This window comes from Belonocnema kinseyi, chromosome 3, assembly GCF_010883055.1.
Source record: "Belonocnema kinseyi isolate 2016_QV_RU_SX_M_011 chromosome 3, B_treatae_v1, whole genome shotgun sequence".
Taxonomy (NCBI): domain Eukaryota; kingdom Metazoa; phylum Arthropoda; class Insecta; order Hymenoptera; family Cynipidae; genus Belonocnema; species Belonocnema kinseyi.
In genome coordinates, this window is record NC_046659.1 from 90013786 (window position 1) to 90025583 (window position 11798).

An 11798-nucleotide genomic window follows, 5' to 3' on the forward strand; every position below is an offset into this window, starting at 1 on the left:
ATGCAGGCTCTCGTGTTTCTGTGACTTCTTATGTCTCTTCTAAGTAGGGTCTCATTCACACATTCTAATCATTCTTTCCGCGGTCTACCTCTGGGCACGTTGACATTTACTTTACCTTGATACACTTGTTTCGTTAGTCGTTCATTTGGCATTCTCTAATTTTTTTTAATGGTGTTAAAAAGTTGAAAGTACATACATATAAAAATAAAAATCTTAGCGCCTATTAGAGCCCTTAATATTAAGGTTTGCCTTTATTTATTTGTGATTTATTTATTTAAATAACACGAAAATTTTTATTTTTTATTTTTGAATTTTAATTACTTCGGAATAGCTTGCTTTCACAACATCCCAGAGAGAGGATTTACAGGAAATGTCACGCTCTAAAAAAAGTCTAAATGTCAAAGTTCCTCAGATCAACCGTTTCAAAGATATCTGTCATAAAAAATAACATTAATCAAAAATTTCAAATGTTTTCTAATAAAAGTACAAAAAAATATCATACTCTATATTTATTTTTTTTTTTTTTTTGTAAAATCACTTTAATTCCGTTAACCTGAGATTGTAAGCTCTTTTTTATAACAAATTTATTTTATTTTCTACTAAATACTAATAAATTTTATTGGAAAATTAATTCTTTATAAGAAAAAACAAGTGCTTTTACACACAAAAAATAATGTAAATATAGAGTATGATCTTTTTTGACAGTTTTATTGGAAAATATTTGAAATTTTTTATTAGTGTTATTTTTGATCGCAGATATCTTTGAAACGGTTGATCTGAGGAATTTTGACCTTCCAAAGTTTTATGTAGAGCGTGAAATTTCCTATAAATTAAAATTCAAAAATAGAATTTTTCCGTATTATTTAAATAGAAAAATTACAAATGAATAGAGGCAAACCTTAATATTAATGGCTCTAATAGGCGCCAAAATTTTTGTTTTTAAATGTACTTTTAACTTTTCAACAAAATTAAAAAAAAAAATTTTTTAAACCCTATTATATATATATATATATAAAATTATATCAAATACTGTAATTCAAACCCCTCATAAAGTGAAGCTGAACATTTTTTTTTTGACATTAAAGAAGGTTCTCAAAGCACCTACGGCCTTGACGATTACATTCTCCATGCGATAATCGCGCTTCGCGCTCAACAGTTAGGTTATACAAGCTCTAATTTTTTAAATTGTGGGCTAATCGAAAAATTCGGCTAGAATAATTATAAAATATATTTGGTATCTAGTGAAAATTTTGAATGAAATTTTTGGATCTATGAAAAAAATATTTTTGTTCTATTTTTTGAAAATTTTCAAACTTTTCTAATTTTCATCAAAATAAAAAGTTTTATTTAGGTAATTTGCAAGTCTTTTACTCATCTATAAGAAACTAATACAAAAATTTATAAAATTTGAGAAGAAACCTTTCAAAATTTTTAAAATGCTCTCAATTTTTTTAATTTTGGTTGGAAATGTCTGATTAACGAACTTGACCTTTATTTTGGGGACCTGCAGAAGTGTATGCAATGCGGACTCGATCAGATTTTCGGACTCGGATGTTCAACAAGAAGTTAATTTTCAACCCAAAAATAAGAACGATTTTACTACACAAAAATTGAACTTTTCACTCGACAATAAGAATTTTCAAGAAAAAAATTATTAATTTTCAACAGAACAGGTGAATTTTATACCAAAATATTTTAATTTTCAACCAAATAGTACAGTTCAATGGTCAACAAAATAATCAAGTTCTCTACCCAAAAAGACGAATTTTTTATAATACCATTGAATTTCCAACAAAGAAGTTGATTCTCAATTGAAAAGTTAAATTTTCTACCAAAATAGTGGAATTTTTAACCAAATAGTTCAAATTTTAACGAAATAGTTCCATTATCAACGGAATAGTTTAATTTTGTACCATTATAATTGAATTTTCAACGCAAAAAGACGAATTTACAGATGCCAATTTAAATTATAACAAAAAAGTTTACGCTCAACCAACAAATATGACGTTTCCACCAAATCAGATGAATTATGTATCTAAAAAGATGAATGTTCAACAAAACAGTTGAATTTTCAACCAGGTAGTTGAATTTTTTATCTAAAAATCGAATATTTCAGACAACCGTTGAATTTTTAACAAAAAATTGTATTCTCAACAAAGAAAGATGAAGTTGCAATTCAAAAGGACGAATTTTCTGCCCAAAAAGACCAGTGTTTACAAAACAGTGGGATTACGAAAAAAAATTTGCTTAACAAAATAGTTGATTCTTCAACAAAATAATAAATTGTTGAACCAAATAGAGTAATTTCTAACTAAAGGAGATGAATTCTGTGCCAGAAAAATGATAGTAGATTTTTAAACCAAAAAGAATGAACTTTTAACAAAAAATAGTTGAATATTTTTATTCGGTTACATTAATTCACTTCGTATTTGAGCAAAAAACGAGAAAAAGGGAAAGTTTCTTGTAAAAAGGGGAAAGAAGATGAATTTAAAAAGGGAGGGGGGGATAGATAAAAGAGTTTAAAGTCTGGTACTTACAAATTCCTTGCAAAACTTCAAGTAATTAATCAAAAATTGATTATCATCAGTAAATCTAAATATTGCCTTTTTGTATAATCGAATTACTCTGTTTTTAATGGCATAATCTATGGCTGATTTCTTTTGAGTGATTCCTGATTTCTAAAACAAAAATGTTAAACCATAACCGTTAATTGTCATCTTGTGCCAAAGCAGTATTTTACAATAATGTAAAAAAAGAGCATATAATTGTTAACTTACATATCTGCGTTGTTTGATAAGTCCCAAAAGAGTGGTTTCGTGGCCTATATATTTCAGGAAATCCTCTCTGCACTTTGAGTGCCTCTCTAGTTTGTATTCATAATCTTTTCGTTTCTTCAATATATTTCTGTGAGTTTAAAGGAGCCAAATAATCACAATATTTTTATAGAAAATATCAGGGAAAAAAACATAACCTCTCTATTCATCCATTACAAACCTGGTTTCTATTTTGTCAAATAATTTTATCCTCTCCATCTGCTCCAGTTCAGGAATCATTTCCTCACATCGTTTCTCCACAAATTCCGCCATCGTGTGTATTTATTTACAACTGTTTTGATATTATTTATAATAAACTTTTGGAAATGACACATGTGCTCGCTTTACAGCATTTTACAGTTTGAACGGTTTGAACGCACACGCTTACAGTGTTTACACATGCACGTCGTATTGCAATGTCACAACCAATCACGTCCAAGATTTTACAATCCTACAACCTAACCTTAAATTTCAATTGTATATATTTGTCTTTGCTACGGTTTCAGATTTTTACGTTATTCATGAGTTTATTTTTTTTTAATGTTTAAAAGGTGCGTATAATGCACTTATTTTTAGTTACTTATTAAGGTAAAAGTAGTATGTTGCCATAACAAACACAAGTTTGTTTTTAATCAAACCTTTTCATAAAGTAAGCAAATTAAAATGATATATCTAATTATTTGGTAAATAAACGACTTTTTAATGTTTTTAATAATGTTAAGATTATATTTCTTAAAAGACTGATAGATTACGCTATAACTTATCTCCTAAAAATGATAACCTACGCGAAGTGGAAGTTACAGTGGTCTACGCTATATATTTTGCGTAAATGTTTCGCTATCATTTATCGTGAAAATAAATTCCTTTGATAAAATTAAAATCAAAATTATATGCATGGTGAGTGAATGTAACGATCTTGAATTCTCAAAAAAAATATATTTGTTTAAAGTCAGCGTATTTTTTCGAAAGCGAATGTTACACTTTTTTTATTTTAATATAAAATTAAATATTTCATTTGTAAAAATGGATTTATATTGTTGTATTTAAATATTTTGTTGAGGATTTATGTGTGTGTGTGTTTTAAATAGAACTATTTATTTTGTGGAAAATTCGCATTTTTTTGGCAGAAAATAATTTTTTTAGTTGAAAATTTTACTATTTTAGTTAAAGATTTATCACTTTAGTAAAAAAATTAATGTTCTTTGTTAAAACTTCAACTATTGTAGTTGAATTTTAGTTGAAAAATTGTCACTATGATTGGAAATTTATTTTTTCGACTGAAAATTGGACTATTTTATTTTTGGTTGAAAAATTAGCTTTTCTATGCTTGAAAATTCGCCTTTTTTGGTAGAAATTAATTTTGTTGATTGAAAATGTATGTTTTTGGTTACAAATTCCACTATTGTAACTGAAAGATTTTACTATTCCATTTATGGTTAAAAAATTATCTTTTTTATAGTAGCGTCAACGAAGCATTTTAGTTGGAAGTCCTCAAGAAAAGCTCCGATTTTGATCTTTTTTTTTAATGTTTTTTTATATTATTTTAAATCAGAAACCTTTTGGAGGGGACAAACAAGTCTATATATTGTTTAAACAATTGTAATGATATTTAAGTGTAAACAATTTTTTTTATACGATATTCATAAAAAACATAAAAAACAGATATTTATATTTTTTATTCATATTGCAGTCATAAATAGCAAAAAATTAAATCAAAATACATTAAAAATTTTTCGAATAATTACTTATCATTTTTTTATATAATAGTGCAGTGACAAAAAATTGATATCCATAACACAATTAGAAATGTCTATTTAGTATTTAAACAATTTATGGTGAGAAATTTAATATTCTGTATCAGACATTACTGAAAATATAATGAAATTTAAATAAATAAAATTTTATGAAGACTTATTTATCATTTTTTTAAAAATATTTGATTAAATGTAAATAATTTAGCGCTTTACTCACATGTACAAAAAATTGAAAATTTAATTTTCATTAATATTCTGCGTATCGGAGATACGATTAATCGTATACGATTAATCATAATGGAAAATAACAATACCACGCTTGTTTATTATGCAAGTTAAACGAATACATTACCTTTTTCATTACCCCGCCACGTGGAGATTTTATCTATTTTTACTGTCTCTAACAACTTATTACCTTCTTTACCCTAAATATCCACAAACATCTCTGAAACTATCGATTTCCAAAACTACTTTCCCATGGTCTATTTTCACGATCATATCTCGAATAATATTATAGGGAGTTCAAAAGTATTCAGAATAGGTCGTCCAAAAACACATGGAAAATATAAATGTGAATAACAATTTTTTGAAATTAAAAAAAAATCAAAATAAATTTTTACAAAACTTTCTTATTGTCAAAACAGAATAATTTTGTAATAAATAATTTAATTTTTAAACGAAAACATGAATTAACCGAGAAGATTAATTTTTTGGAGAAAAAAGCGAATTAAAAAAAATATATGAATTTTTAAACACTCTGTAGGATCTTCAACTATAAAAGATCAATTTTCGGCCAAATAGTTGCATTTTCTTTTGAGAAAAATAAATTTGACCAAAAAATGAAATACTATAATTTTCAATAAAAAAAATTAATTTTTTTACGAAAAAAAGCCGAATGTTTAAAAAAAATATTTAAAGTTTTAATCAAATAGATGAATTTTTAACTAAAGTGATGAATCTTCACCTGAAATAGTTTAATTTCTATTTTAAAAAATAAACAATCAAACAAAAGTCAAGGACTTTAAAAAATTAAAATTGTCATTCAAAGATATGAATTTTCAACTAAAGCTATTCACCAAACAGTACATTTTTAACAAAGTATTTCAACTTTTAACCCAATAGTGGAATTTTCACCAAAATGATTAATTTTATACCTTAAAAGATGAATTTTTAACAAAATATAACGCAATAGTGTGTGAAACACGTACATATTTCTTGACCCACACAGCAAATTTTTACGATGTAAATATATAATTATGGATATACAATTTATTTTAACAACTTTTTTTTATTCTGAAATTACTATATAAAGAGATTTTCAGAAAAAAATGGGGACAAAACTTAATTTTAAAAATAAATATCATAAATATTGTTTAAACAATATAAATAATGGTTTGCCCCCTCCAAAAGGTTTCTGATTTTAAATAATATTAAAAACAAATTATGAAAATCGGAGCTTTTGTTGAGGACTTCCAAAATTTGCCTGTTTTATGTATTCATTGATTATACTATTACTCAAAATTCAACTATTTGGTTGAAAATTTGACTTTTTTAGTTAAAAATTCATTTATTTTCTGGAAAATTCGTCTCTTTTGGTAGAAATTGATGTTCTTGGTTTAAAATTTAACTGTTGCTGTTTAAATTTCCTCATTTTAGTAAAAAAATTTATTAATTTGGTTGAAAATTAATTTTTTTAAATTTAAATTTTAAAATTCAATTTTTTGTTAAAAACTCATTTTTTGTAGATAGTTAATCTGCTTATTTGTAAATAAATCTTCTTATTTCAAAATTCATCTTTTTGGTTGAAGATTTAAGTATTCCAGTTAAATATTCATCATTTTAGTTGAAAATTCATCTATTTCGTTGAAATTTCAACTATTTCTTTGAAATTTAACTATTTCAGTTAAATATTTGTCATTTTAGTAAAAAAATTAATGTTCTTTGTTAAAACTTCAACTACTGTAGTTGAATTTTAGTTGAAAAATTGTCACTATGACCGGAAATTTATTTTTTCGATTGAAAATTGGACTATTTCATTTTCATGTTGTTGAAAAATTAGCTTTTCTTTGTTTGAAAATTCGTCTTTTTTGATAAAAATTAATCTTTTTGATTGAAATTGTATTTTTTTAGTTGAAAATTCCACTATTGTAATTGAAAATTCATAATTTTAGTTGTAAATTCATCACTTTGTTTGAAAAAAATAATACAGTATGGTTTAAAATTAATTTTTCAACTGACAGATTTTACTATTCCATTTTTGGTTAAAAACAAATTGTTTTAATCAAAATTCGACTATTTGGCTGAGAAGTTGACTTTATTACTTGAAAATTCAATTTTTAAAAAATAATTTGTTTGTGGATAATTAATTTTCTTATTTGAAAATAAATCTTCTTATTTCAAAAATCATCTTTTTGGTTGAAGATTCAAGTATTCCAGTTAAATATTCGTCATTTTATTTGAAAATTCATCCTTTTGTCGAAAATGCAAGTATTTAATTTAAAGATTCATAAGTCCCTTTAAGTTTAAAATAAAACTATTTTGTTGAAATTGAAACTCCTTTATTAAAGGTTAATCTTTTTGAATTTTTTTGTCTATAAATTAATTTATTCCATTCGTGATTTTAGTTGAAAATTCATCATTTTCGTTGAAAACAATGTTTTTTGTGAAAAAGTAAACTTCTTTAACTGTAAATTCACCATTCCTTATTTGATTGTGAACTAACCTTTTTCAGTTCAAAATTCAACTGTTTAGTAGAGAATTTACCTTTTAAGTTGAAAATTTACCTACATAGTTCGTGCCTTTACTAATCAAAAGAAAAATATAATTTTAACAGGACTAGCACTGCCGCTATTGCACTCCTTAAATTTGTCCACTTTGCGTAATTTTTCTCGACTGAATTTTCAGAAGAAACATTGGAAATGATTTAAGATTTTGCTAAGAGTTATTCATGTGGCGATTTTTGTACATTTAAGCATTCTTAAGACCCTTGCTAGCATTGATTTTTAAAACCGTCAATTTCTTTAACGGGACTAATTTTTGAGAAAAGGAAAAAGTAGATTTCATTAATAGTTTATGTTTGGACTAAAATTTTTTTTAAATAACTGCGGTGCCTCCTTTTAAATTTCTAATTCTAAAACATTGAATTAAATGAAATGTTAATAAAAATATATTAAATATTAATCAAATTATATTACTATCTTATTAAATTTTACAGCTCGTACATTTGAATGAGACGTTTATCATTATTAACAATGAAAAAATCAGCCCCAACAAATTCCAGCGGAGGACCTCCTGCTAAAAAAAATCATTGGTCAGGGGGTTTACTCGCTTCTATGCAGGATCCTGAGCTTAAAGTCCTTGAAGATGATGATGTTATTGTTATAAAAGATAAATATCCAAAAGCAAAGTTTCATTACTTAGTGATGCCGAAAAAAGACATACCGGCTTTAAAACATGTCACAAAGGAGAATATAGACCTTCTAGAACACATGGAGAAAGTTGGGGAAAATTTGACCAAAGAGCACAAAGATCATGATTTTATGTAAGTCCCATGACCAATTTCACACTTTCAACTTCAAACATTTATATATATCTTAATTTTCCTTAATTAAATAATTTCAAATTGTAATATAAATTTAAATAAACATTTTTTTTCATTTGTAAAAATATATTTATATTACTGGATTTAACTATTTTGCTGAAAATTCAACTTATTGGTTGAAAATTCATGTATTTGATTAAATATTTGCTATCTTTAGTAAGAAAAATCTTTTTTGGCTTAAAATTCCACTGCTTGGTTGAAAGTTAAACTGCTTTGTTTAAAGTTCTTTTTTTTGGTTGAAGATTCATCATTTTTATTGACAATTCCTTTTTTTTTTGGTAGAAAATTAATTTTCAAAATGAAAATTTAACTAATCTAGCTGAATACTACATTATTTTAGTCGAAAATTCATGACTTTGGTTGAAAATTTATCTTTATTATTTGAAAATTCATTTTTTTTTGCCAAAAGTTAATCTTTTTGGTTTAAAATACGACAACGAAAATTGAAGATTCGTCATTTTGATTGAAAATTGATTTATTCTGTGGAGAGTTTTGTCTTGAAAAATAATTATTTTTTTAACTGGAAATTTAACATTTTTTATTATGTTTTTCTTTTGGTAACTGAAAATTTAACTAATCTAGCTTGATATTCCATCATTTTAGTTGAAAAATAATTTCTGCGGTTGAAAATCCATTTTTAACTAAAAATGTAACTATTCTGTTGATTGGAAATTAATCTTTTTTTAGTTGAAAATTCGTTCTTTTGGATTGAAAAGTAATTTTTTTTGGTAAAAAAATCAACTATTTGAGTTGATAATTCATCATTTTAGTTTAAGATTGATTTCTTTGGTTGAAAATCCATTTTTTAACTAAAAATTTAACTACTCTCTTTTTGGTTAAAAATTTATCATTATTATTTGAAAATTCATCTTTTTTCGTAGAAAATTAATCTTCTTGGTTGAAAATTCATCTTTTTTGTTAAAAATTCAACTAATCGAGTTGAAAATTCATCAATTTTATGGAAGATTGATGAATGAATCAATGTTTTTCTTTTGCTTGGAAATTCATCTAAAGATTCATTCAGGGAATTGTTTCGAGATCGTGCTTGAAGTTCTTAAAATAGTAATATAAATTTAAATAAACATGTTTCTTTCAGTTTTTAAATTATCTTTAAATTTCGATTACAGGATTGAACTATTTTGTTGGAAATTCGTATTTTTTAGTTTGCAAATGAATTCTTTTACTAAAAATTCAACTTATTGGTTGAAAATTCCACTGCTTGGTTAAAAGTTAAATTCTTTGTTAAAAGTTTTGTTGTTGTTGAATATTTATAATTTTAATTGACGATTCCACTTTTTGGTAGAACATTCATTTTTTAAACTGAAAATATAACTAATCTAGCTGAATATTCCATCATTTTAGTTGAAAAAATGTTTTTCTTTTGGTTGAAAATTAATTTTGCAACGGAAAATTTAATTAGTCTAGGTGAATATTTCATTATTTTAGTTGAAAATGATTTTTTTTTAAGGATTTCAGTCAAAAAAAGTACTTTCAAAATTGTAAACAGTAGAGTATGTTTTCTCTGAAAAAAGCCATAATTTATTAAAATTTAACATTTTTTCAAAAATTTATAAAAAGCGAGAGTATATCATAGTTTTCTATGATTTTAAGAATTGAAATTATTTGATCAGTTATGTCCTTTGACAGAAAAAATATGATTTATATGAAAAAAGTTTAAGTTTTTCAACAAATAATTTTTTTTACAACTGTTTTTGTAATTGAATTTTTTCTTACTATCGCTTTTTACCAATTAAAAAAAATGGTTGGATTTTAATAAATCAAGTTCCAATCTTTGTTTAAAAAATGTACTCTTTAAATTTTTTTAACGATTTCAACAATAGAAAAATTTTCTCTTAAATTGCAAGCAGTAGATTCGCAGAGAATATTTTCCATGAAAAAATAAGCCATCATTTATTAAAATTCAACATTTCTCCAAACATAGGTAAAAAGAGATAGTAAGAAAAAATTCAATTATGAAAGACATTGTTAAAATAAATCTTTTTTGTTACTTTCACAATTTTTTTCTATAAAAATAATGTTTATTTTTTCAATATCACCAATTGAATAAATCATGATTCATTTTTTCGGGAAAGCCATTCCCTGCAACTCTAATGTTTTCAATTTTGAAAATAAGTAAATAATCTTCAAATACAGTTATTTGTTTAAAAAATGTCTTATAATTTTTTTCACTATTTCAGCCAAAGAAAAATTTACTTTTAAGATTGTAAACAGAATTAAAGAGAATGTTTTCCCGGAAAGAAAGCCAACATCTATTCAAATTTAATCATTTTTTTAAAATTTGTGGGAAGCGATGGTAAAAAAAATTCAATTGCAAAAAAACAGTAAAAATAAATCTTTCTTATCAGTTATATATTTTTCTCATTGAATTTCTTATAAGTTAATAAAGGTGTTGAATTTTTATACACATAATTAACAGTTGAGCAATTATTAATTTGAAAAGACTTTAAATAATGTAATTTTTAATTCATATATTGTTCAGTTAAAAAAAAAGATCTTTTAATTTCTAATGTTTCAAACTAAAAATGGCAAGTAATAGTTTTGTTTTTGCAGTGTTGGTTATCATGCAGTTCCGAGCATGCAAAGACTTCACTTACATGTCATCAGTACAGATTTTAATAGTCCATGCTTGAAAACTAAACAGCATTGGAATTCTTTCACAACTCCATTTTTTATACCTTCACGTAGTAAGTAAACACTTCATAATAAAAATAGCTCGAAGCCATAAAATGCAAAAATTCTCATTACTTTTTCTCCTTTTCTACGATAAGAAAATGATAATCATTTTTTATTTTTATTTCAGACGTACGTATACAACTGGAAAAAGATGGTCGAATTAAGTTGAATACTGAAGCGAATAATAAATATTTACTTGAAAATCTAAAGTGTCACAAATGCTCTAAACTACCGAAAAACATGCCAGAATTAAAAAGGCATTTATTAGAACATCTTCCCAGCGAGGAAAAATAAATTGCAAGTAATATTTATAATAACAAAACGCGATAAATCAATTTTTTCGAAAAAAATGTGATCATTTGTATACGTTTTATGTATCATCAATTCAATTATGAAACTTAAGTTGGTGAAAATAAATTTCTTCTCAGTTCCAACGAATTAAAATTTTTTTCAAATTTAATTTTCGATAGTAGACTTATCACGTAATTAGGTAAAACTTGTTAAACACACTTTTGTAAAAATTCATCAATATTTTTCAATATTTCTCTTATAGTATATAATTTTACAAAACTTTAAAATATGATTTTTAAAGTTGAATATATAAATGTGTAAAATTATTTTCTCATTTCATATTTAGGCAAGAAGTTGTACATATTTTGAATCATTAGAACATAAATAATCTGTAACAATTTCAAATTTTTTTTTATATTTACATTTGAAGCTACATAAATATTGAGAAAGTATCTCAATGTATTAAAAAATTATTACATATTGGGAATGGTTAAACTGCGAGACACCACCTGGCGACAAAAATCCGAACTAGATAGAATAGGTATTAGTTTAAAGATACAGTTTCATTTGTGCATGAAAGTGTTTTAAAGATTTATGTTGATGAAATTTGCATTGTCTGAAGTAAACAAATCTTTTTTTACAGAA

General features: G+C 24.7%; 2 protein-coding genes across 4 annotated transcripts in view; one reads left to right on the forward strand and one right to left on the reverse strand.

The window, feature by feature from the left end:
• Window positions 1–3313, reverse strand: part of LOC117169355 (U3 small nucleolar RNA-associated protein 6 homolog) — a 16316-nt gene extending 13003 nt beyond the window's left edge. Inside the window, exons 1-3 of the mRNA XM_033355695.1 lie at window positions 2995–3313; window positions 2778–2904; window positions 2538–2678 (exon numbers count right to left, since the gene is read on the reverse strand). Coding sequence (XP_033211586.1) covers window positions 2538–2678; window positions 2778–2904; window positions 2995–3086 — 360 coding nt within the window. The 5' untranslated portion in view covers window positions 3087–3313. The remainder of the gene's footprint in view (window positions 1–2537; window positions 2679–2777; window positions 2905–2994) is intronic.
• Window positions 3237–11300, forward strand: LOC117169362 (aprataxin). Of its 3 annotated transcripts, none has more exons than XM_033355704.1 (4): window positions 3237–3364; window positions 7782–8108; window positions 10740–10873; window positions 10990–11300. In XM_033355704.1, exons 2-4 carry the CDS (start codon window positions 7795–7797, stop codon window positions 11154–11156), a joined length of 615 nt encoding a protein of 204 aa, XP_033211595.1. In that variant the 5' UTR covers window positions 3237–3364; window positions 7782–7794; the 3' UTR covers window positions 11157–11300. The 3 variants fall into 3 exon arrangements, with proteins under 3 accessions (XP_033211595.1, XP_033211597.1, XP_033211598.1); XM_033355706.1 differs by having other exon boundaries at window positions 3344–3462; XM_033355707.1 differs by lacking the exon at window positions 3237–3364 and adding an exon at window positions 3570–3710.
• The last annotated feature ends 498 nt before the right edge of the window (window positions 11301–11798 follow it).

What these genes read in the sequence shown, in the direction of transcription:
- LOC117169362 (XM_033355704.1), top strand. Translation starts at nt 7,795, where the DNA reads ATGAGACGTTTATCATTATTAACAATGAAAAAATCAGCCCCAACAAAT. An exon ending in CACAAAGATCATGATTTTAT is followed by an intron (nt 8,109 to 10,739) that starts GTAAGTCCCATG and finishes TTGTTTTTGCAG; the next exon opens with TGTTGGTTATCATGCAGTTC. An exon ending in ATTTTTTATACCTTCACGTA is followed by an intron (nt 10,874 to 10,989) that starts GTAAGTAAACAC and finishes TTTTTATTTCAG; the next exon opens with ACGTACGTATACAACTGGAA.